This window comes from Indicator indicator, chromosome Z (genome assembly GCF_027791375.1).
Source record: "Indicator indicator isolate 239-I01 chromosome Z, UM_Iind_1.1, whole genome shotgun sequence".
Classification (NCBI taxonomy): Eukaryota; Metazoa; Chordata; class Aves; order Piciformes; family Indicatoridae; genus Indicator; species Indicator indicator.
The window spans coordinates 31,436,425-31,462,260 of NC_072053.1; the positions used below are offsets into that span (position 1 = coordinate 31,436,425).

Genomic DNA, 25,836 nt, shown 5'->3' on the forward strand with positions numbered 1-25,836 from the left:
TGATAAACTGTATTAAAACCAGTGAAGACAGATGCTGTTAGGCAACACAACAGAACACAGATGTGGGCTGCTTAGAAAGCATGCATTTGTAAAGCCTTACACTCAACACCTGCAGTCCTTTGCATAGAAAGATGTCAGCTTTCAAAAGTGTTTATCTCAAAAGCCAATAAATTTGTCTAGAAACACTCTGAAAGAAAACCCAGCCCCAAACCTACCACATTTTTTAAATGGTAACTTCACCAAAAGGAGACAGAGTTAAAACAATCTAATAAATTAATATTAAATTCCTGTATAAAATACAGTTTTCTTATAAAAAGGACTATTCAACATCTTTATCTAAATTTGCATCTTATTAAAAGCATCTAAAGAAGCCTGCACAAGGCAAATCTTGGTACAACATTGCAAGCCAACTCTAACTGTGAGCAGTAAAAGAAATTTTGTTGTTTTCCTGTGTGCCATTCTAACCAAGTATACCCTTCACTACATTAAAAAAATGTTAAAATCACAAATAAAAGCTTATTGTGAAGCATAAGTATGCCTTAATCCTCAGGAGTACAGGTACTTTATTTTAAAGCAAACAGGTAGCTCATACTACATGTGAAAGGCTTCCAGACGCATTCTGTTTGCATCTTCTGGATGTCTCCGAGCAATTCCATATCGCAGCAGCATCTCTATATAAGGTGGCCAAAATGAGTCGTTGATTGTTACATAGGGTTCATGTGGTGTGGTCAATAATTTGCTTATAAGATTCTGAAAGATTAGATTTAGAAAAAAATCTTTTATCTCTTTAAACCAAATTTATACAAGTTACTGTAATGAGACATATGCAGGCACTATAAGAAATACTAGACTTCAGGAGAAATACAAGATCTGTTCAAGATACAAGCAAAACAGAACTTCCAATTATCTTCATTACATTTTTTGATGTAAAAACTAGAACCAGAATTCTCCTTTTATCCAGACTCTTCCACCATCTGCTAAAAATTCTTAGTGTTGTTTAAACAGCATAACTGTAAATGTCCAAAAATAATCTGAACATGAAGGTGGTAAAATCCTTACATACTTATATTTCAGAAATGTTTTTATTGAAACAGTACAAGACAGAGCATGAAATGGAGCGTTCCCTAGTATGAGCTACTAAGGCTCATAAAAATTTTTACATAGACTTATAAAATTATACAATAAGGGATAACATTTTTCCAATTCAAAGTGAAGACTTAGTTATCTAAATTACTGACACATCTCTTGTAAAAAAAAATGGGTGCTTAATTTGACAGGAATTGAAATATAAATCTGACATAGCATTCTTAAGCTTTCTTCTTTTCAATTAACCATATGCCATATATCTACTAATATTTCTTACAATCAGATCCAACTATTACACAAACCTCCAAATCTCTACATAAAAGCCATCTTACCTCTAAAATTTCTTGCAGCGATATCAGTTCTACATCTGGCTCTTTAGAAGATTTCTGCAAAAATAACCACCCAGCCAGCCAAATTAACAAACACACACACACCCCCGCACAAAAAAAAAGTTAATCACAATTATTTGATTGCATGGGACAAAACAGATTAAGACTTTCACTTGTCATGACAGAAATACAAGGTAATATTTACATCTGCCAGTTCGGTAAGTGCAACTTTTTAATTAATAAAAAAAAAAGATTAATCTTATGTGATCATACTATGTCTACCTGAGTTTACATTTAAATAAAACCAAGTATATCATAATTATAATGTAGTACAGTGCAAAACATTATTTGAGTATGATCTGTCAGGAAAAAATGGGGTTTTGTGAACTTTAGAAAAACGTTTACAATGCGAACTTGACACAACTCAAGACTTCAGTGCCTTAATATTTTTTCATGATTTAATAGTGAATACTTTTTCTTTTCCTTATCCTGACTTCAATTAAAAAAAAAATCCCAAGAAAATAGAAGGAAAGAAATAGAAATATTATAATTTTGGGAAAAAAAATACCTTTGCAAAAATTAGAAAATTATTTTCATTTGTAGCAAATGAATCAAGCTATTTGCCTGTAAATTGACATGGATTCCTTAGGCAGTAATACCAACCATACTTGTGCTGTTGCACAAGTAATACCAACTTGCTTGTGCTGTTGCACAGTGACCCTACTTATTTTATTTTACAATTTTAATCCTTTTTCCCTCATCCACTTCACATTCAATAAAGAAGACAATACAGCAGCAGCAGCTGCTCATACAGGTTGACATGCTAAATGCTAAGATATTAACAGCTGTGCAGCAGCTTGCACAATCTCAGTTGTGAAACAGAACAACACAAGCAATAATGAATTTATGAAAGGCAAGTCCTGCTCCTTTTCTCCAGTCACAGTTCTGAATAGTCTCATCTTCAGAAAGCCACAAGGGGGACATAGTGTGCTCCTTGGAAACCTTGCAAGCCATGGAGCTAGGGCTACAAAACAATTTACCACATAGCATGAGGAAATGTAATCTACACTAAGCAACTGCAAAATATTCCTTAGAGTAATGATGAAGATACTTAACAACAGCCTCAGCTGTTGTAGTTCCCTGACCAAATATACTTTGTTGTAACTTAAGACTGTGGGTGCAATATTCACGTTTCAGTTGAAATCAGACTATGACCTCAGTAATTACTAAAACTAATATTCAAAGGATAGAACCCTAAGGATATTAGTGCAAAGAGATTTGCACTCACACACAACTAGCAAACTTTTTTTGTTAGGTTTAAAATATATGTTGTGTTTATGATTTTTTAAAAATATATAATTTATATATTTTAAGTGTCACCAATATAGTAAGTACCTCAAATCAATTAATGCTTATCAAGTCACTTTTAAGTGATATAGATTGGCATAAGAAATATTCCTCAGCATAGTAATTTTCATATTATGTGGAAAAAATAAAGTCTTTTTCTAATTCAAGACTTAAAATGCAAGACAATTCTTACCATAATCACTAAAGGCCATGGCACAGAAGCTAACCTGGACTGCTGTGATTCCCTCTGACTCCCAGTCCCAGACACTTGATGACTGATGAAAGGAGGGTTGAACCAGAATAGTGAGGCTTGGAGAAGTTCACTACTCTGGTATCTTGCCCTACAGACATCAGCCCCATCCTTTTGCCCTCACACAATACTGAGAAAACACAAGCAGCTTCCCCAAAGTCAAGCAAAACTACTGAAATGCAGAGTTAAGTGCTTCCAGAGTGTTGAACCAATCTGGTTACAGATGTCAGTAATATGTTTCCTCATATCCACATAGCAGCAAATTTCATTGCTAATGCCAACAATTTCTATTTCTGATACAATACGGAAAACAATATAGGCGAAAATGGCCGTCTCGCCTGCCTTCACAATTAATCACTTAGATGCAGATTATGAGTGACCTGTATTTGAGCCACTGAAATCCAAATGAGTAAAAAACAAAAATTCATATTAATATGAATTTACAAAGATTGAAAAGAAACACAGTTTTTCTGACAAGTCTTCTAAGAGTCAAGGAAATGCATAAATAAACAAGGTAAGACCTTACTTAGAATTTTATCCAAAAAATTTACATCAAGCAAAATAGAAGGTGAAGTTCTGAGCAGAGGAATGGTTGATTGATTCCAGGCACCATTGCCAATTAATTTTTTCTTTAGATTTTAATAAGGAAAACTGCAAGGAAGAGAGATGAAGGCAAGGTAGCTATTAAGAACTTCTGACATTCAGTGTAATGACACCTGAGAAAATTTAAGCAGTTCGTTTTGCTCTGGGGTAGGAGATTTTACATAAAATCTTCCTCAGAATTGTGAAACACACATGAATCTACTGTTTCTTATATTTAAAACACATCTGGGATACCACCATGAGCAACTCAAACCAGGTTTGGCATTGGAACTAACTTGGTGATTGTGTTGAAATGGAAGATCTCGGGTGGTCGCTTCCACTCTATATTTTTCTATGACATCACGTAAGTGGGAACTAATAAATTTGTGTATCTCATTATAGGAAATATGCTTCATCCTGACACCCACCCCTCAGATATTTATAGATGTTGATAAGATTCCCTCTCAGCCTTTTCTTCCTCAACACTAAACATCCCCCAGTCTCTCAGTCTTTTTTCACAGGAGAGATGTTCAAGTTCCCTTATCATCTTCATAATAAATTTATATATGGGGAAAATGGACAATCACTTCAAATACATCTGGGAAAGTCATTAGTATTTGAAGATACTTGTCCTAGAACAACTTTAAGATGAACAAAGACCAGCAAATAGAAAGATGACATACGAGTCTGAAATTAGGAAATTGACTGAAAGATGACTGTTAATTAAATCCTCAACATTTTAATTTTTAATGTTGGAGAAAAATGTGTCATATTTAGTAATGGTAGGAAACTGGATGATATGCAGAAGTAGTAAGATAGAATAGAATAAGATGTTTGAAGATATTTGAGTACGACTTTGAAAACAGACATGAAGCCTTGTGGGCTCCATTCAGTATTTTTTCTGTGCAAAAATGCGTCCTCTTGTGCAAAAACTGTGTATTTTTACTTTTTTAAATTAAATTCTCAAGGTTCATCAGCTAGAAAAAAAAACAGGAGGAAAAACACAAAGGTAATTAGCTGCTTTTGTGATGACTGAGCTGGTAGTGCTGTTTACAAATGGGCATTAGGATAAGTTGGGAAATTTTAAAAAATTACCGTGCAAACAAAAAAGCTTTGCTAGTTCAGTTAGCAAAAGAGAGTATAAGATTCTCTCTATAAATGCATTAGAAAGATACAACACAAGGAAATAAAATTTAAAAAGCTATTCTAAGGACAATACTGATGTAAGAATACATGGATCTGTCTTAGACTAAGTAAATAAATTTCGACTGGAAGTTAGGAGGCAGTTTCTAACTAGAGCACTGAGGTAATAAACCAAACCCCAATAAAAACAGAATGTGATGGAAGACTGAGGGAACACCTGCACCACAAGGGCTGCATTTTCTAAATCATTGCAGCTGCTTGCAAGAAGGAAGCCACATTAATTCCAGAAACATAAAATAGAGCTTAAAGAAAGTACGTGCTTGTCTCAAAGAGCAGAGAACTGCATTAAAGTAATCCTTTCTACTTCTGTATTCTTAAAGCATCTCTGAAATAAATAAAAACAAAACCAAAACCATCAAACATTTGCCTTTTCTATAGCCTTTTTGTAGAGTATTCTTTCAAATAGTAAAGGTAAAATGTTTTGAATTTATTATGCAAAATATCCCGAATGCCTTTTTTCTCTACAGTTTTAATATGATTTTTGGCCTAGTTTTCCTGAACAGAAACTGATGTTTAATGTCCCTAAGGAGACTGTAATTATAAGCACTGATAGACAATTAAAATTTACTTTGCGAAGAAAAATAGGAATCCATTTGCCTAGTGGAGCATGAAAAGGGAAGGGAACAATTTGGATTGAACTTCCCACCATTTCCAAATTTGGCACAGCTTGCAGTTGAGTAAGAAATACAATACATTGCTATGGATCTCATCAGATGAAGGATATATGCATTAAAAAAGAAAACAGCCAGTAGGAAAGAGCCTTGAAAAATATAAACCAAGCTGGAAAATACCACATTTAACCTAAAAGATAGCTGTAAGCACTATACTGATTTTGAAGTAACTGCAGATTCCATGCTAGTGACTTTAAAAAAGATACTGCATCTAATTAAGCAAAAAATGTTACTTCCAAATTTAATAGTTAAGAAAAAAATCTTACCTTATTTCTTGCCTTTCTGTTCTCTGGAAGGGGAAAATGTTCTTCTATGAATTCAGCAAGAGCAGTCGAGAGTTTCTCTTTATGTTCCTTTAGTGTCTGCATTTTGTTTTGCAGTTCATTAAATGCTGCACCTTGTAAACTAATAGAAAAACAGGATACAAAACTCAACAACATTAAATGTTGTTCTGAAGTAAAAAAGTACCTTATTTTCTATCATTTTAAGTTCAACAACTTGAATCACTTGATATAACAGGATAGTAGCAATATTTTACATGTTTCAGATACGGATTACTGAGTTATTCCTTGTTTTGTTAAATAGATAAATGCTTCAAGAGTTTGCCTGCACGTTTGCTCTTTTTGATATTTAAATTCTTCAATATGAAAACAGCTTTACTTGTAAAAATACCTTCTTGTGGAAGTTTTTTCAACTTGCTTTTTTGTTTCTTCTTTAATTCCAGTTAGAGAATTTACTATCTCTTTCTGTTCCTTTTCCCACTGGTGTTCTCTTTGAAACATGAAAAGTAGGAAATAGCACAACAGATAAATAGTTTGCCTGGACAGTCAAAAAAAAGTAATGTGTGATTTAAAAAAAAAAAAGATTACAGCATTCATAAGATCAAATTATTGTATTACCTTTTCAGATCTTCTTCCAGTTGCTTATTCTTTGCCTGAACTATAAACAGCAGCATTTCAAGATCCTCCTTTACCTTCTGAAACTATAAAAAAAAGTAAAAACCCTACAGTTTGCAGACAGCCCAGTCTGTAGTACTTGTTCTATGTATCACTACATCTGTAAATCTGGTGAAGAGCACAAAAATTATCTGTAATTTCTTAAGAAATATGGCTATAGGGTGACACACTTTTAAAATCCAGTTAGAGTCATTTGATATGTTACTGTCACTAGTTGCTTATTAGTGTCTTACTGAAGCTGTAAACAACATACTTGATTTCACCTGAAGCAGATTATGGAGAACACATATGAACTGCTCATCTGATGAAAGACACAACATCTGCAGCAGCAGGGCTGCATTTTCTAAATCACTGAAGCTGCTTGCAAGAATGAATCCATACTAGTTCTACCAATGTAAAACACACAGAACTCAGACAACAAATACACTGCAAAGAAAGACTAATGGCATCCATGAATTAAATGGTCCTCAGAGATACAGACATACCTAGGAGAAGAAAGAGGGAAACTACCACAGCCAAAAGCTGTATGTGGTGCTGGAAGTTAGAGAACAGTGGACTAGACCTTTCCTTGGTGCATTATGTTCTACAAAATACCATTTTCAGTAGTTTGGGTTTTTTATACAAACTCCTTACACACAAATTATGAGAACTTTTGTATTTAGCTCAAAGAAACAAAAACTGTGAAAATATTCTAGAGAAGCAAATATGCCCTATATATATGCAAACCTGGAAAAAAAAGTTAAAAATCAGGTATCAGATGAAACGTGCCATAGCAAATGGAAGTATGTAACCAAACTGTTAACAGTGATTCATAATAATAGCTGGGCTCCCTATTTTGAGTGATACTAGAGGGACGAAAGTTTCTAGGAAGGAGAAAACCAAAAAGCTGGCTTCTTTAAGTGATAGCCACAGGAAAATTAGCAGGTCATATTGCATATTAATGTTCAAGAAGTATTGTGTAATGCTACCCCTAACACAGTTTTTGTTTGCTCTTTATTCCAAGGCTGGGAGAACTCTAATTGCAGATTATTGCCACATATTTCTAGATGTAAGAAAACCATCTCTTCTGTGTGATACATTACATGATTTCATATGAACTATGAAAATTAATCTATAAAAACTTTGTTAAAGAGATCATTCATTACAACTAGTAAATTTCAGCTGTTGTAATAAAGATGAAGGAAAACATTAGAACAATGCCTAAAGAAACATGCACAATATCTTATTTGTAGCTCACAGAAGTAGTCATAAGAAAATGAAGCAATTGTGTATACTTTATTTTTTTATTCTTAAAGAGCAAAAAGACTTACCTCTTCTTTTCCTAATACTGATAGTATATCTGGATTGATAGAACTTACTGAAAAATAAAATAAACATATATATTTTTTTAATTATTTCATTGGGTGGTATAGACTTCTCTACATTAAAAAGCAACCTGGATAGAAAGCAATCTGTATAGCTTCAAAAAACCAAACCAAACCAAAAAAACAATAAAAGAACACCAACAAACCAACATCTGCCTTAGATGTCAACAGCAGTTTAACCACATTTTGTGGTGTTTATCTGGGCTAACTTACTATCACTTTTTAGCAAGTTAAATTCAACTGAAACAAGTGTGATATTAGTGCTTCTGCATTACTTTTCATATCTGAAGTAGCTCAGGTATATACATACAGGTACATAATACTGAAATGAGAAGTACAGTCATACTTGAAGATAAGCAAGCCTGACTTTTCCAGTGGAAGGGTTCCATCAGCATGACCAGTGTGGGCAAATTCTTCCAGTCTTCCAATTTCTTGTTTACCAGCCTCTCAAACCCTTGATCAGAATCGTAAAAACCTATCACATTTAAAGAACTTAAAAACTATGTCACCTCCTTACAAGAACAAGTACATGCAGGAAGATAAAAGGTCCAGCAAGAGAAATGTCCTAATTCCAACTCTGAGCAAGAACAATACATAAAGTACAGTACTGTTCAGTGATGTGGTAATGGTTCCCTAGAATGCTTCTGCAAAATGCAGTGACCTATGGTTCATGGAGTTCCTGAATAAAAAGTGAACTGTTGCATTTGATAGCCTTCAATGGTCTCCAATCAGTTCTTTCTTCCATGTCAACTTGCAGCACCTGAATGAAAGTAAGACTTTCTCAAAAAGTAAAGCATATAAATTTGAACAGGAGAGATGAAAGCTACTCAAACAGATTTTAAATCTTAGTATGACAGTAATTTTATCTCCAGAAATTTTAAAAGTGGTGTTTGTTCTGAACAAAAAAAAAAAAACCACAACAGCAAACCGCTGAGGTCAGTATGTATTGAATTATCTGTCACAAAATATGTTTTAGAGAATTAGTGCCTCTAAATTTTGACAAAATATTTGAGTAGAGTTCCCCCAGATTAAGCTACATGTAAAATCTGTGGAAGGTAGTGATCTGTGCTATGACTAGCGCAAGATTTCTTTAATGACATGTATATCCTACATACACATGTAGCATTGGTGTGCTTTTATTCATATTCACTGGTGTATCCGAGGAAACACACACAACTCTTCTTACCACCCTCCTCTCCACACCATGACTATCACAAGCCCTCACTACATAGAATAATCAATTTCTACTGCTGGTTTCTAACACTTTTTCACTTTTAGATACCTACTTCTGAATATGTGCTTCCCATTTGATACTCATTTTGTAGAACTATTGGAACAGAAGGCCACATTTTCTTAGGAAAGGAATCACTAACTCTAATTTAGTGAGGAAATAGTGCAGGTCTAAAGCACTGAGACCACCAATTTATGGTGGCTCTTACTGTGAAGAATAGAAATCCATCCACTATCAGTTAAGGCTTTTTTCTGTTATGAATTACTACACTTGCAAAAAAATTAAATGTCAACCAGAATTGCCTAGTGTTACATAACACAATTACCACGCGAAATACTACTAAATGCTAGTAACATAAAAGTAACTACTATGCACATGTTTATAATAAAGAGGAATTTGTCATAATACTAGTATTTTCCTGAGAAAGTCAGAAATTATGCAGTGACCACAAAACTATGTAATATGATTTAAAACATGGTTGCTTCCACTTCATCATTTTGCAAAGGTAAAAGTTTTTTTACGAGCCAAATGCTTGCTAAAAAAAAATAAAATTAATTCAACTTCAGCTGTAGACCTACATGAGAAGTACCAGAAATTGAGAAAGAACAAGAGACTTAATTAAAAGCTTTGCAAAAATAAAACCCACATGGTGAATTTGAGTCTGTTTGCCAGTACTGTGCCCAAATAAATGTAGAACTTCTGAAATTAAGGTTTAAAATTAAAATGCTGACAGGCCTCCCTTTGCAAGAAACAATCCTGCTACTCATGGTCTACTAGTAAATAAGATATAAGCACAGCAGACTTTGTTTTCATACAAGTACTACAACTCTATTCAAATTCTTAGCAGCAAGTTTTTTCTTGCCTCAAAAAGGCAGCTGAAAAGGCAAAGATTTGGCTGCAAAATATTATTTGCATTGTAATGTGCAGAGATCATTTACCTAGTAGAAAATTAAGACTTCTAATAATAAAACTTATCACCTGGGAACAAGTAAGAATGGTTGAGCAGCATGAGGCAGCAAACCTGTAAAAATAGTTCAAGTCCCAAGAATACTTTAAGCCAATAGCTTACAGTTTAAAATAATTACATATTTTAATAAGAAAACCAGACATTTAATCCAGACAAAAACCTGAAAGTGCTTTCAATTAATTAGCTTTAAGGTAGCAGCATATTCACAAGCATCAGCCAAGAACCTGTATTTCCCAAATTCATTCCATACCATACTTTCAGTGATCTACCTCTAAGAAGCATTTGATGCTGACCATTCTTAGAGAAAAAGCACACAAACTATGAATTTATTCTAACAGAACAATAATACCTCTTTATAAGAAAGAAACACTTTTTTCCATCTCCTCTATTAGCCTCTTCTCCCTGGTGGCAAGAGACAGGACTAGAGGACATGGTTACAAGCTGTACCAGGGGAGGTTTAGGCTGGATATAGGGAAATATTTCTTCACAGTGTTCTCAAACATTGGAATGGTCTGCCCAGGGCAGTGGAGTCACCATTCCTGGAGATATTTAAACAGCGTGTGGACCTGGTGCTTAGGGACATGGTTTAGTGACATTCTTGAAGTGCTTGGGTCAAAGGTTGGTATAAATGGTCTTGAAGGTCTCTTCCAACCAAAGATAGTTGGTGATTATTGCATCACAATATGCAGAAGAACATGAGCTTTGAAGGAACCTGAAGTGACTCCAGTATTCATCTGGAAATGCATTTCAATTTGGCAAATGACAAAATACAGAAGTCACCATTTGATGTTGAAAATGCAGCTCTATTTTTTTGCAAACATTAAAAGAAATAACACATTTTTCTGGCATAAAATTACTTAAATGAGTCAAAGATTGACCAATAAGTTTTACTGGACTGAAAGGCGCCAACAGGTCCTTGACAGACATAAGAGTCAGTGTTACCAGAATACTAATGAAAGCTTAGTGCGAACTGGTTTAGGAGTCTGCAAATAGGATATCAGGAAAAAAACGCAAATAACTTAATTTACTCTTAGATTTTGAATGGTTTTATTTTCAGTGTCTGGCCACGTCACCTTGCAACAGAGTGAAACGAGTCATCACTGCTTATGTACAAAAAGAATTATGAAGAACTGGGGAACTGATACCTTTTGATTTATAATGCCTAACAAATCTAAGAGCTATCACTTGTCTCAGTGGCTTATGCTTTTCAGGATTAATAAGTTACATGGCTTCACATACTGTTAAAAAAACCTGAAGTGCCTTTTACCACCTTTCCTTGACGTGAAATCTCTGACCCCTGTTAAATCCAAGATAAATATTATTATGATATAATGGGCTTACTGCCAAGGGTTTAGTTCAAAGTTTGACAGTGCATCATAGCACAACACTCCTGTAAAGTATTAATAATAAAAACATAAAGAAAGTGTGGTTAACAATATGTCTGAGTAAATTACTGTGTGCTTATCAGCAATACTTGCAAAGAAAAAAAAAATCAGCTCAAAAGACAAAGCACAAGGCAAAAATATTTGTCAAAGTAGTTCTGTCCTACAAAGGAACTACAAATGAAAAATGAAAATGAAACAATCACAGAAATGAGAATCCTGAAGGATAACTATATAATGAACTTCTGTAATTTTGCTAGGAGATCTGGTAACAGTTATTTTTCCATTTAACTGACTGATGAATAGTTATATTAATCATGCATTTATTTTTCCAGAATCGTGAAACTAAGTTATAGGATTGAGTTATTAAGAATTCACTTTGAATTCTAAATTCACATAGAACTGAAGTGCAAAAAGAACACAGAAACGAAACATACATAGAATCATAGAATCAGTCAGGGCTGGAAGGGACCACAAGGATCATCTAGTTCCAATCCCCCTGCCATGGGCAGGGACACCTCACAGGGACACCTCACCTCACATACATGCTACTGTGGTATTTAAAGTAATTATAATCTGAAAAGACAATCAGAAAACCTTTTATATATACTGTTTATGATGTCTAGATGAAAAGTTTGGCAGAAGTGCACAAAAGGAGTTACTTACTTTCAGGACTTCTTTCTTGCCATTGATTAATTTCTGATGATAAAGCTTTCACTCGCGTCATTAACAAGGGAAGCTGTATAACACAAAAAGAAGCATCTCTTGAAGTATGTTGGGTTACATCAGAGTATACACCCTGTTTATACAGCAGAAAACAAAAAAGCATCTATTACAAAGACCACTTACTGTTTCAAAAGACTTAAAAAGCCACTTGCAGGGATCAAGAATAATTTTTATTGGTTTTTTTTTCAATGAAGTCAGAAGTACTCCCAGTTCAGAATCATCAGCAAAACTTACTAATAGTGCATGCAACTCCTTCACCTACATCACAGATAAACATACCAAGGCCCTAGAACTGAACCCTAAAGAACACTGCTGGTGACTGGTTGCCAAATAGATGTAGCCCCCATTCACTACAACCTTTTAAGCCCCACCCTTCTGCACCATACACTCGCTCGTCCCACAGCTGAAGAATTTGTGCAGAAGGATGCTTGTGAGGTACAGCACGAAAAGCCTTACTAACATCTGGAAAAAGTACATTCACTGCCTTCCCTTCATTCACTAGGCTGGTGATCTTATCACAGAAAGATACCAAACTAGTTAAACAGGACTCCCTTCCCTTTGTGAACCCGTGCTGATTGACTGTGCTGATGATCATGTGATGTCTTTCAAGAGCACCCAGTGTGATCTTCTCCATAGTTTTTCCAGGTATTGAGGTCAGACTAACAGGTCTGTAGTTGCCTGGGTAAATTCAAGTGGCTGTGTTAGGGCTGCAGTAAGATCCCACAAAAGGTGCTCACAGAGGATATAACATGACCTGTTTTCCTCTTCTCCCTGTTTTCTGTCATGAAATGAAATCTTAATTTAATCTTCATTTTTCCACCTCCATTTAATCATTGCCCTGCCATGACAGTTTAAGAACAGCATCTCAGAAGTGTTCAGAAGTGTTATGTTGTGCTTCAATAAAGCTGCAAACAAACACAAAATCCCCTCAGTCTCCATGCATTAAAATAAAAAAAAAAAAGAAATTATTCTTACTTATAGGTTCTGACCAGAGTCCTAAAATGAGAAAAGGATTGTATTTTATGCATTTGAATATGCATTTGAACCTTCATTTATTCTGATTAAATAATAATTTAGAACACGGTGATCAGTGCTAGTAATTACAGATTAGTCCAACATCTAAATATATTCAGCAGCTACCTCTCTGAAAAGCAATATTCTTTGTTAATTATTCAGTCAAGTGTATTGAACTAAACATCTGAATACTCTTACATATTTCAGCCAACCAGCCCAGTGTTTAACTATTAATTCTTTCCAAATTTGGGTTCTCATATCTTCAAATTCTATATTAAAGGTTTCTATTTAGAATTTACAACTACTAAAAAGTGAGACAGTATTGCCTTTTTACACTTCCCCCCAAAATTTGAGGGCTACAACTCACATTCATGCACTCAGCATCACTCATTTCACTTCTAATGGAACACATCAGTCTCCTAATGATATCCACAAACGGAACCACCCTAATTTGCAATCACAAAGTTCAGTAGTAAAACTAAAGGGATCTATGTAGAGCTTCACACATTATATACACACGCTGATTAGGAAATAGACCAAATGGGTACTGAAGGGAAGCCCTGGTTCTCAGCCACTCTAGTATCTGTTGGAGGAACAACAGAGCTAGGCATCATCAACCCAGGATGCTTCTAGAATGCATTGATAATAATTTTTTCAGGACAGAGGAGCCAACACAAAAAGGTGCTATGCTGGATCTTGTTCTCACCAAGGTGGGACTGGTGGGCAACATGAATTACAGATTCACAGAATTAACCAGGTTGGAAAAGACCGTTGAGATCATCAAGTCCAATCTATCACCCAACACCATCTAATCAACTAAACCATGGCATTAAGTGCCTCATCCAGTCTTATTTTATACACTTCCAGAGATGGTGATTCCACTACCTCCTTGGGCAGCCTATTCCAATGGCAAATCACTCTTTCTGTGAAAAATTGCTTCCTAACATCCAGCCTAAACCTTCCCTGGCACAGCTTGAGACTGTGTCCCCCTGTTCTGTCACTGGTTGCCTGGGAGAAGAGACCAACCCCCTACAACCTCCCTTCAGGTAGTTGTAGATGGCAATAAGGTCTCCCCTGAGCCTCCTCTAAGGGCAACGAGGCTGAGGGAGCTGGGGTTGTTCAGCCTGGTGAAGAGGACTTTCTTCACAGAGAGGGTGATTGCCCATTGGAATGGGCTGCCCAGGGAGGTGGTGGAGTTGCTGACCCTGGAGATGTTCAAGAGAAGACTGGATGAGGCACTTAGTGCCACGGTCTAGTTGATTGCTTCAGGCTGGGTGATCGGTTGGACTGGATGATCTTGGAGGTATCTTCCAACCTGGTTGATTCTATGATTCAGGCTAAACAACCCCAGCTCCCTCAGTCACTCCTCACAGGCCTTGTGCTCTAAACTCCTGACCAGCTTTGCTGCCTGTCTCTGGACATGTTCAAGCAACTCAACATCTTTCTTAAACTGAAGGGCCCAGAACTGGACACAGTACTCAAGGTGTGACCTAATCAGCGCTGAGTACAGGGGTACAATGACCTCCCTGCTCCTGCTGGCCACACTGTTCCTGATACAGGCCAGGATGCCATTAGCCTTCTTGGCCACCTGGGCACACTGCTGGCTCATGTTCAGGCGGCTGTCAATCAGTACCCCCAGGTCCCTCTCTGCCCGGCTTCTCTCCAGCCACTCTGTCCCCAGCCTGTAGCACTGCATGGGGTTGTTGTGGCCAATGTGTAGAACCTGGCACTTAGATGTGTTAAATCTCATGTCATTGGACTCTGCCCATCTGTCCAGCCTGTCAAGGTCCCTCTGCAGAGCCCTCCTACCCTCTAACAGATCAACACCTGCTCCCAGCTTGGTGTCATCTGCAAACTTACTGGTGATGGACTCAATCCCCTCATCCAGATCACCAATAGACATATTGAACACTGATCTCTGTGGAACACCACTAGTGACAGGCTGCCAACTGGAAGTGGCACCATTCACCACCACTCTCTGGGCTCAGCCCTCCAGCCAGTTCTTAACCCAGCACAGAGTGCACCTGTCCAAGTGTGGGCTGCCATCTTTACCAGGAGTTTGCTATGGGGGACAGTGTCAAAGGTCTTGCTGAAGTCCAGGTAGACTACATCCACAGCTTTCCCCACATCCACCAGGTGGGTCATCTCATCATAGAAGGAGATCAGGTTGGTCAGGCAGGACCTGTCCCTCCTAAATCCATGCTGGCTGGGCCTGATCCCTTGGCCATCCTATAGGTACTGTGTGATTGCACTCAATATGACCTGTTCCATAGTCTTGCCTGGCACTGAGGTCAGGCTGACAGGCCTGTAATTCCCTGGCTCCTCCTTCCAGCCCTTCTTGTGGATGGGCATCACACTGGCCAGCTTCCAGTCATCTGGGACCTCTCCAGTGTTGAAAAATGAGGGAGAGCAGTTTAGCGAGCTCAACCGCCAGCTCTCTCATTACCCTAGGATGGATCCCATCCAGTCCCATAGACTTACGGGGATCCAAGTAGCTCTGCAGGTCTCTAACTGCTTTCTCCTGGCTTACAGGGGCACTATACTGCTCCCTGTTCCATCCGCCAACTCAGGAGGCCAGTTGTCCTAAAGACAACCTGTCCCACTATTGAAAACTGAGACAAAGCAGGCATTAAGTACCTCTGCCTTTCCTTGTCTTTTGTTACTATATTCCCCTCCATGTCCACTAAGAAGTGGAGGTTGTCCTTGCCCTTCCTTTTGCCATTAATATCTTTATGAAAAACATTTTTATTGTCCTTCAAAGCAGTGACCAGTCTAAGTTATAACTGGACTTTTGCCTCTCTAATGTTTTTCCTACATGACCTAGCAACATCCTTAAACATTTCCTGGGTTACTTCCCCTTTCTTCCAAAGGTGACACACCCTCTTTTTTCCCCTTAATTCCTTCAGAAGCTCATTGCCCATCCAGGTCAGCCATCTCCCTGTTGACTTATCTTCCAGCACATTGGGACAGCCTGTTCCTGTACCTTCAAAAGTTCTTCCTTGAAGAAGGTCCAGCCCTCCTGGACCCCTTTGTTTTTGAGGGCTGTTTACCAAGGTACCTTCTGAGTTAGTTCCTTCTGAATTAGTTCATTTAAAATGTAAACAATCCATAAGCCATTGAAAAATCAGTCAAAGCATGAAATTAAATTCTGCATAGCAAAGCTGGACAGCAAGGGGACTACAGAAAATCTGGAAGTATTCATAGCTATTATGTCAACATGTGGCTGTTTTTTTATTTGGTGTTTAGCTCAAGTTGTGTTCTCCTCTATCCCTCTAACGTCAGTGATGGACAAGGGAACATTTAGGAAGAGCCAAGAGGTCAATTCATGGCTCTGGGGCTGGTGTCATCAACAGGGCTTTGGGTTCTACAATCACAGCTCCGTTTACAAGGTACCAGAGCTGCAAACACCTAATGGGATGCACTTGTCCCAGAGTGGGAAAAGGATCCTGGGGCAGGAATTGGCAGGGCTCATTGATAGGGCTTTAAACTAGATTTGAAGGGGGAAGGGGTTAATAGTCTCCTGCTGGCCAGTGACAAACAGAAGGGCAGCTCACCAGAGGCAGAGGGATGGAGAGCTAGTGAGGGCTCTCAACTTGCTGCCCTGAGGCAAGCCACGAATGATGCACCAGGACACTGTGGAAATCAAGGGGAATTGGCACAAGAGGAGGACAGGGCCAGCCCAGCTGAAGTGCCTCTATGCAAATGCACTCAGCTTGGGCAACAAACAGGATGAATTAAGGGCCACTGTGCCGCTGGGATGCCATGACATAGTGGCTATTACTGAAACTTGGTGGGATGATACCATGACTGGAATGTAGAGATAGATGGGTACAAGCTCTTTAGGAAGGATAGGCAGGGAAGGAGAGGAGGAGGTGTTGCCCTCTATGTCAGTGACCAGCTGGAATCAGTGGAGCTCCACCTGCGAAAGGCTGATGATCTGGTTGAGAGTGTATGGGTTAAAATGGGTATATTAATGGTAAAAAGAAGCCTAGGGAAGGTGTGGGCCCCCTCAGAAACGAAACAGGTAAAATGGTCACAAGTGACCTGGAAAAGGCTGAGGTTCTCAATGACTTCTTTACCTCAGTCTTCACTGCAAGGGCCTCTGGCCACACTCCTGGAATAGTTGTGGAAGCTAATGGCAAGAACCAGAAGGAAGAACTGCCCATCATAAGTGAAGATCAGGTTTGTCATCACCTGAAGAACCTGAAAGTGTTCAAGTCCATGGGACCCAACGGGATACACTCACGGGTACTGAGAGAACTGGCAGATGAGGTTGCTAAACCCCTCTCTATTATACTCCAAAAGTCCTGGCAGTCTGGGGAAGTCCCCACTGACTGGAAAAGGGGAAACATTACTCCCATTTTCTAAAGGGTAAGAAGGAAGAACCAGGGAACTGCAGGCCAGTCAGTCTCACCTCTGTGCTTGGTAAGATCATGGAGCAGATCCTCCTGGAGGCACTACTGAGAAGAATAGTGAAGAGGTGATTGGGTACAGTCAGCATGGGTTTACCAAGGGCAAATCCTGCCTGACAAACCTGGTGGCCTTCTATGAACAGGAGACAACATTAATAGATGAGGGGAGAGCAACTGATGTCATTTACCTGGACCTGAGCAAAGCCTTCGACACTGTCCTGCACCACATCCTGGACTCCAAACTGGTGACACATGGGTTTGATGAGTGGACCATGAGATGGATAAAGAATTGGTTTGATGGCCACACCCAAAGAGTGGCTGTCAATGGGTCCATGTCCCAGTGGAGGCCACTGACAAGCGGAGTCCCTCAGGGATCAGTCCTGGGACGAGTCTTGTTCAACATCTTTGTCAGTGACCTGGACAGAGGCATTGAGTGCACCCTCAGCAAGTTTGCTGATGACACCAAGCTGTGTGGTGCAGCAGACATGCTGGAGGGAAGGGATGGCATCCAGAGGGACCTGGACAGGCTGGAGAGGTGGCTACAAGCCAAAGCTTGATTTAGATTGGAACCAAACTAGATTTAGATTGGACATTTTACCACAAGGATGTGTGTGGGCAACTGGGAAGACTGGGGGGATTGGGAGGGGACTCACCTGCCTCTCCTGCCTCATTGGAGAGGGACCTGCCTCAGTTCCTCCCTATCTCTTAGGTTTCTTCCTTTTTCCAGGTGACAAAAGAGCATGGGATCCCCTGCTTCTTGTGCCACCCACACTTGCCGACCCTCCCCCAGAGAAGGCAGAGACAGACTCCCGAAGTCTATCTCCTCTTCGTATCCCTTTATAGTCCTTAGCCTCGCAACTTCTTCCTTCAGCTCAGCCACCAGGCTGAGAAGATCACAGGATCACAAGATTTTAGGGGTTGAAAGGTACCTCCGAAGATCATCGAGAACAACTCCCCTGCCAGAGCAGGACCATAGAATCTAGCACAGGTCACACAGGAACACATCCAGATGGGTCTTGAAAGTCTCCACAGAGACTCCACAACCTCCCTGGGGAGCCTGTGCCAGTGCTCTGTGACCCTCACAGTGAAGAAGTTCTTCCTCATGTTGAGGTGGAACATCCTGTGCTGTAGTTCATATCCATTAACCCTTGTCCTATCACAGGGTGTTACTAAGAAGAGCCTGTCCCCTCCCTCTTGACACCCAGCCCCTTATTTATTAAATAGCCCTTTTTATTTATTAAATCCCCTCTCAGTCTTCTCCAGAATAAACAGCCCCAGGTCCCTCAGCCTCTTCTCATAGGGCACATGCTCCAGTCCCTCAATCATCCTGGTAGCCCTCCATAAGACTCTCTTGAGTAGATCCCTGTTCCTCCTGAACTGGGAAGCCCAAAAATGGACACATTATCTCACTAGGGCAGAGTAGAGGGGGAAGGGAACCTTCCTCAATCTGCTGGACACACTCCTCTTAATGTACCCCAGGATCCCATTGGCCTTCTTGGCCACAGGGCACATTGTTGTCCCTTGGATAACTTGTTATCCACCAGGACTCCCAGGTCCTTCTCCACACGACTGCTCTCCAGCAGATCACCTCCTAACCTGTACTGGTGCAGTTTATTATCTCTTCCCTGATGCAGGACTCTGAACTTATCCTTGCTGAACCTCATTAGGTTCCTCTTTGCCCAGCTCTCCAGTCTGTCCAAGTCTGATTAAATGGCTGCACAGCCTTCAGGCATATCAGCCAAGCCTCCCAGTTTGGTATTATTAGCAAACTTATTGATTAGACACTCTGTCCCCTCATCAATGCCATTCACCTGCTAACATCTAATACTTCTGTTGTCTCTAACCCTCCATTGCAAGTGTGAGACTCCAGCGCTCACCACAGCCAGGGGTCTGGACACCTACATGTCTGCTCAGAACCTCTGTCTGGGTATCGACAGTTCCTCTGACAATGACCCTGAGCCTGGCTGTAACCATAGCTGGATCTCTATCACTGACTGACTTCAGGGTCTGCTGGGACACACCCAGATAACTTACCTTGCTGAATGACCTTGCTCAGTGTGCAGGGGTCACAGACCCCAAGGAGCTGTGAACAGCTGCAGCACCCCCTGGAGAACCCACAATCACTTCTTGATTGCCCTGTGCTGTGTACCTGTGGCACCCTCCCAGAGACTTCTTATCAGCTGATCAACGATGGGTGCTGGTTCCACCCACAAGGGTAGCTGGTGGACAGTGCTGACCTCTGCAGCAGATGGCCCCTTGGTGTGTTAATGCCTTGTTTAGATTTAAGGTGGGAGGTGCTGGTTCCACCCATTCTAGCTCAGCAGCCTGCCCACAAGCTGCCAGCCCCAGGCACAGTAAAGCTGTTTTTCCCGGTTTCAAAAAGCCCTAAAAAAGAGCTTTTGGCTACAGATCCCCTGACCAGCACAGCCTTACCTGCACTGAAGTTGATCTCTGCAGCTTTGTTTCTATTCTCAATCTCCTTCTTGGAGTGAGGCCCAAAACCGAACACAGTATTTGAGGTACAAAATCTGCTGAGTACAGAGGGCTAATCCCTAGTTCTGCCGGCCACACTGTTCTTTACACAGGCCAGGATGCTGTTGGTCGTCTTGGCCATCTGAAGAAACTGCTGGTTCATAGGCCATCGATCAACATCCCTGAGTTTCTTAGGTTTTCAGCCACTCCTCCCCAAGCCTGTAATGTTGTATGGGGTTGTTGTGACCTAAGTGCAGGATCCAGTTCTTGGCCTTGTCAAAGCTCATGCATTGTCCTCAGCCCATTCATCCAGCCTCTTCAGTTCTCTCTGTAAAAACCTCCCTAACCCTCAAGAAGGCCAGTGCTTCCCCTCAGCTTGGTGTCATCTGCAAACTCGCTGAGGGTGCACTCAATTCCCTCTTCCAAATCATCAATGAAGACATAAACAGAACTGGCTCCAAAACTGAGCCCTGGGGAACACCACTTGTAACAGGCTGCCAACGGGATTTGACTCTGCTCACTGCCAATCTTTGGGCCCAAATCCTGTCACATCCCAATATTAACAGGACCACCTGTAACCTTTTTTGCTATAGATAAATACAACTTTTCAGTATTTGTTAGAAATATACTTCAGAATACAGCTTCAAAAGTTAGTCCACTCTAAAGGTGACAGCTTTACACTTAAGTGAAGATAATTTAGATTCCTTCTTTTGGAAACAATCTCTTTACAGAAAACTAAGTATTTTATGGAAAAAAAAATACTGTCTTACCATGGCATCTGAGTTTAGCAGTGTTTCTCTTCCTTGAAGCACTGTCTTGATTTGGTGCTTAGTAGAAAACAAACAAGACATAAGCAATGTAAGAAAGAAACAGAATGCTTTCAAATTCCAACAAAAGTTGTTTAATATAGGAATAAAATTTTGACTTGGTCCTACAACATCCCTCACAGCTAATCCAGAACAGCATAGTACCAATAGTAGAATTTCAATTAACTTAAAAGTAGAAAATTAGCAACTATAAAAAGATGTACGATTTGAGGAAAAAGGCAAGTTATGAGAGAAAAGTTGATGTGGGGAAAGATGCTGAGCAGATGAACACGAGAAACTGGGAAGACAAGGCACAGACGAGAAGTTAACTCATTGCTACTACTCTGTCTCTTCAAACAAAGCAATGACATTATAATACATGTTTTCAGTTCTAATTTATTTAAGGCAATATACTGTACACTTCAGAAATGGTCTGATCTTTAGAAGAGTACTATGTCATCAAGACATTTCAGGACTGCAACAGAATGCAAATCAAATCCGAAATTCAGGCCACCACAGATATCAAAGGCTTCAGCAGGAGACACCTGCAAATTTCTTTCTTGTTTTACAATTGTCAGCAATTTAACCTGCCTCATGACAGGCCAGGATGTATTCTATTATAGCAGTACTTTTGAAATGAGAGGCAACAGACAAACTGGAACAGAGGAAGTTCCACCTTGACACAAGAAAAAAAATTCTTTACAGTGAGGGTGATGGAGCACTGGAACAGGCTGCTCTACCCATGACAGCTGCCCAGAGAGGCTGTCGAATCTCCTTCTCTAGAAACTTTAAAAAAACAGCTGGACATGTTCCTGTGTGTAGCCTGCTCCAAGTGATCCTCCTTTGGCAGGGAGGTTTGACTTATTTCCAGAGGCCCCTTCCAAACCCTACCTGCGATTCTCTGACTCAATTGTACTCAAAACATTCTATCTTCATTTCTAAGCTGAAAATTCATACTCTCTGAAGTTCTGTTAACAACTTAATACAGTACTTCAGAAACCCAGACACAGGAATCCCTACCACTTATTCAATACTAAGGTAAGTTTACATGTAACAAAAAAAAAAAAATCCTATGAGCCTTTTTACATCTAATTCTGTAAAGTCACTGTGCTGTGCAATGTCTAGACGAAGTTTGGAAGAATTTTTACTTCAGTTTTTCATCATTTTAGAATCAAAGTATTAAAACTGAGAATTCAAACAAATAGCATATAAATACCACATAAAACTGAGTCAAGTTCAAAATATACTTTAGGACAGCAAGTTTTCATAGACACAGCAGAATCTTACAGATTGCATGGTGTTCCCTCAGAACTGTTAAAACATTCACTTTCCTGGGATTCCCAAAATAAAATAACCCACCCTAAAATGTAATTATTACCATACTGAATCCTATGTTGAAATAAATTTTACTCCTGAGGATGCAACTGTCACTTTGTGTGAGTGTATGCTAACATTGTTGTGTTACCCACTTTTCCCTCCCATTTTCCCTTGCTTTCCTTTAAGATCAAAGAACTTGTGAACAGCAGCTGAATCCTACCTTGCATGATGCTAAGGAGAGAAGGATCTCAAGTCTCACTTTTCTGATACTTTTGTAATACTGTGTGCTGGGGCACACCCATCCTGGATGGGGCTGAGAAGAACCCAACCCCAGGTGGACAAAAGGAATTTAATCTGGGGAGGGCTTGGCCCCTCCCCTGCTGGGAGAAGGTGGCCCCCTGACTCAGAAGTGGTCTATTCCACTTCCCCTTCCTGTCCAGCAAGCCTATAAAAGGGGAGGGGGGGGTGGGGGGGAATACCTTGCGGCTGTGCCCTTTTTCCTGCCTCGTCTGCTGGAGAGTACTTTCTGCTGCAGTTGCTGTCACTGTCTCCTGCACCGGACCACGTGGCTGGGGCCCTTTCTCTCTCTCAACTGAATCCACCGACATCCAGGGGAACACAAGGCCATCCAGGCTTGGTTTATATATATTTTTTCCCACTTACCCTCATCCCTCACGTCTGTGAACCCCCCCCGTTACTGATATATATATATGTAAAATTTTTTTTTCCTTTCCCTTTTGTGAAAGCAGAAAAAAATTTACTCCTCCTACTTCCAAACCGACTTCAGAATATTTCTTTCACGATTTTTTTTTTCCCCCTACCCCTTTTTTTTTCCTTTCTTCTCTCTCTCCACCCTGCCGAGAAAAAAGGGAGAGGGGCAGGGGGAGGAATTTATTATCATTTGAGCTCCTAAACTCAAAGCTCAAACTAGCACATACTGCCAGAGCACAAATAAGGTATTTAATCTTCCCTAGTTTTAACATACACACCCATTCTGTTGAACTAAATCATAGCATCAGCATAGTGTAAACACAGTTGGACACTGGAAGGCATTTTTCACCCCTGCCAGCCCACGTTTCTAACTTCAGCCTTTCTACAGTACTTCCCCCCCCCCCTCCCCCGGCACCCTCCCTCGTTTTATTGCAGTGGTTTCTTTGGAGGGGCTTAGGCAGGCATGCAGTGAAAGACTGGAAGGTGAACAAAAAAGAAACCCACAACCCACAAACAAAAAACCCAAATACTGAGGAAAGTTTACAACAAATCTAGACTGTCACCTGTGATTTGCATACCTCTTGCATCTGATTCCAAAGAGTCTCACATTCACTCAAGAGTTCTTCCATGTTATCTGCAGGATCAGCTTTGTCACTGCCGCTCTCTGACAAATTTTCAGTCTATTAACAAGCAAACAGTACAACTATCATTTAGATCTACAATAATTATTAACAGGTTACTGAACATAACCTGCTACATGAGGTCAAACACATAATACAGCAATCCTGCTGAATCCAAATGTTTATGTCAACACCTCTACATTTCTGGACAGCACCCAATTATTCATTAAAATCAGTTAACTATTACTGTAGTAAACTGTTACTGTTAACTATTAGTGTAGTAAAATTTGAAGACACTAGTAATTTTTTTAAAATCAAATCATCAAGTTCTATATTTTCAAAACAGCTTTGATTATCTGCAACAATAGGTTTTATTTTCTGAAAACTTTATTAAAGAAATTCAATTTACAAAGCTACGATTTTGTTCCATATATCTACAAAGCTCTTAAGCAGTTACTTCTGCTCTGTTTTCCAGTAAGCAACCTAATTATTTCTCTTTATGACAGCCTGGATTCAGAATCTTTTTCATTAAAAAAATAAAATGTCCTGGAGGTTACATTTAATCCCGGTTAAGTCTATAGAAAGATACATGAATGCCAATAGCAGTTAAGAGGGAAAAGCAATAAGGGCCAAAACGGCAAAGTGAAGTTTTTTTTAAGGTAAAGCAACCAACAGGTACTTCCCAGATGTACAACATGCATTAAGTATTTAAAAAATACTTAAACAGATTTCTAAGTGCAAATACATAGGTATTGAAATGTTCAAAAATACAAGGATCTAAGGAAAACATAAGTATCTCTGTCATCTTAATGATGTGCAAACTCCTAACTCAATCTTTTGTTAATTTTCAGAACAAAACCTCACCAGAGAAAGTTACATTGAAAATTCATTTAAGAGGAATGAAATACTCAACTAGTACCTCCAAAGTTTAAGTATCCTGTAGCAGAGTGAAGAAAAAAACCCAGAATCTCTCATTGAGCACTGAAAGCATTCTAGAGAACTGAAAGGTAACAATACTTCTACTTCCTGACTAATTAATTGCATAAATAATTAAACACTAGAAAATCTGAATTGCTGTGATCTGATATGGTCTAATGAGTGCAGATTTTGCAAGGAAAATCATTACCTTCTCAAGAGTCTTCACATGTCTCCATAACATAAAAGAGAACTAGTTCACATAATTTGATAAGACTTCTGACATGCCTCCAGTGAAGTCGCCCACAGAAGTTTAACAAAGAAGGCAAGTTTTCTTGAGGTGCAATGTTTGCACCGTTTTGAGACTGTAAAGTATTGGGCTATTACACACACACCCCGCCTTCCTGGAGTATATAGCACAAAAGGCAACCCAAAAAAAAATTAAACTGTTACAATTCTATTATTGTTATCCTTTAAAACGTCCATGAATGACCTCGCACAAAGTTTTACAGTGTATATATTACCAGGAGACACTACAGGCCTCTGTAGCACAAGCCAAATCGACTTGTGGTCCCAAATAAAGTGTACACATAGAAATGCCACGTTCAGCTGTTCTTCCTTGTAGCTTGCAGTTTTGCCTATTTCTCTATGGTAAAATGATTTATTTGTACACCATACCTGAAAACTGAACGGTTATTTTTGCATACCGTTAATATTAACGCATTCGATTTCCAGCAATTCTTCATTCTCACTTTTGAACTATGTAACTAGATTTTAAAAACATGTCAAGGGACAAGAGCGTACTGTAGGCTCTCAGCTAGCCAAGCAAATAGGTAGGTGTTATAGGAAATTTTTATGTCACATACAGAACGACCAACTACCGATAGAAATTTACAGCTAGGAAAAGAAAACAAAAACAGCCCGGAGAAAGCTCATGGTTGGGAAGGCGGGGACAGGGTGGGGGAAGAACGAACACCGGGAGTTCACCCTCGGAAGAATAAAAGCTGAGTACAAATAACACCATCAGAAGTTATCAAGGAGCTCCCATGCTTCTTGACATAAATCCCAGAACTACACCAGCGACAAGAGAGTATCCTAAAAGTGTTACTCCTCACAGGCGAGGCCTAAAGACAAACTTTTCCTGTGCCGGAGCCAGAGGGCACGGCCGAGAGCGCCCGGCCCGCTCCGCTCCCTTCCCAGCAGCGCTTCAGGCCTAACGGCCGTCAGTCCCCTCGGAGCGCCTTGACCGTCTGCATGCACAGCCGAGGAGCGGCTCCGCTCAGTCGGTTAAACCTGCGAGCTTTACTGGAGCTAGCGGCCGCTCACTTTCCCACCCTTTACCATTGTGGCGCGGCCCCACGCTGTCCGCTTCTCGCTGTCTGCCTCTCGCTGTCCGCCTCTCGCTGTTCGCCTCTCGCTGTCCGCTTCTCGTTCTCCGTTTCGCGCGCTCCACAGTCATTGGCTGCACCTGACAT

General features: G+C 39.7%; 1 protein-coding gene across 1 annotated transcript; it reads right to left on the reverse strand.

Moving 5' to 3' along the window:
• Positions 1 to 591: 591 nt before the first annotated feature.
• CENPK (centromere protein K) lies at positions 592 to 25,836 on the reverse strand. Its single transcript, XM_054397552.1, has 10 exons — positions 25,703 to 25,836; positions 25,228 to 25,258; positions 23,405 to 23,506; positions 12,035 to 12,167; positions 7,735 to 7,781; positions 6,368 to 6,450; positions 6,141 to 6,239; positions 5,735 to 5,873; positions 1,419 to 1,472; positions 592 to 750 (listed from the first exon to the last, which is right to left on the reverse strand). Exons 1-10 carry the CDS (start codon positions 25,834 to 25,836, stop codon positions 592 to 594), a joined length of 981 nt encoding a protein of 326 aa, XP_054253527.1.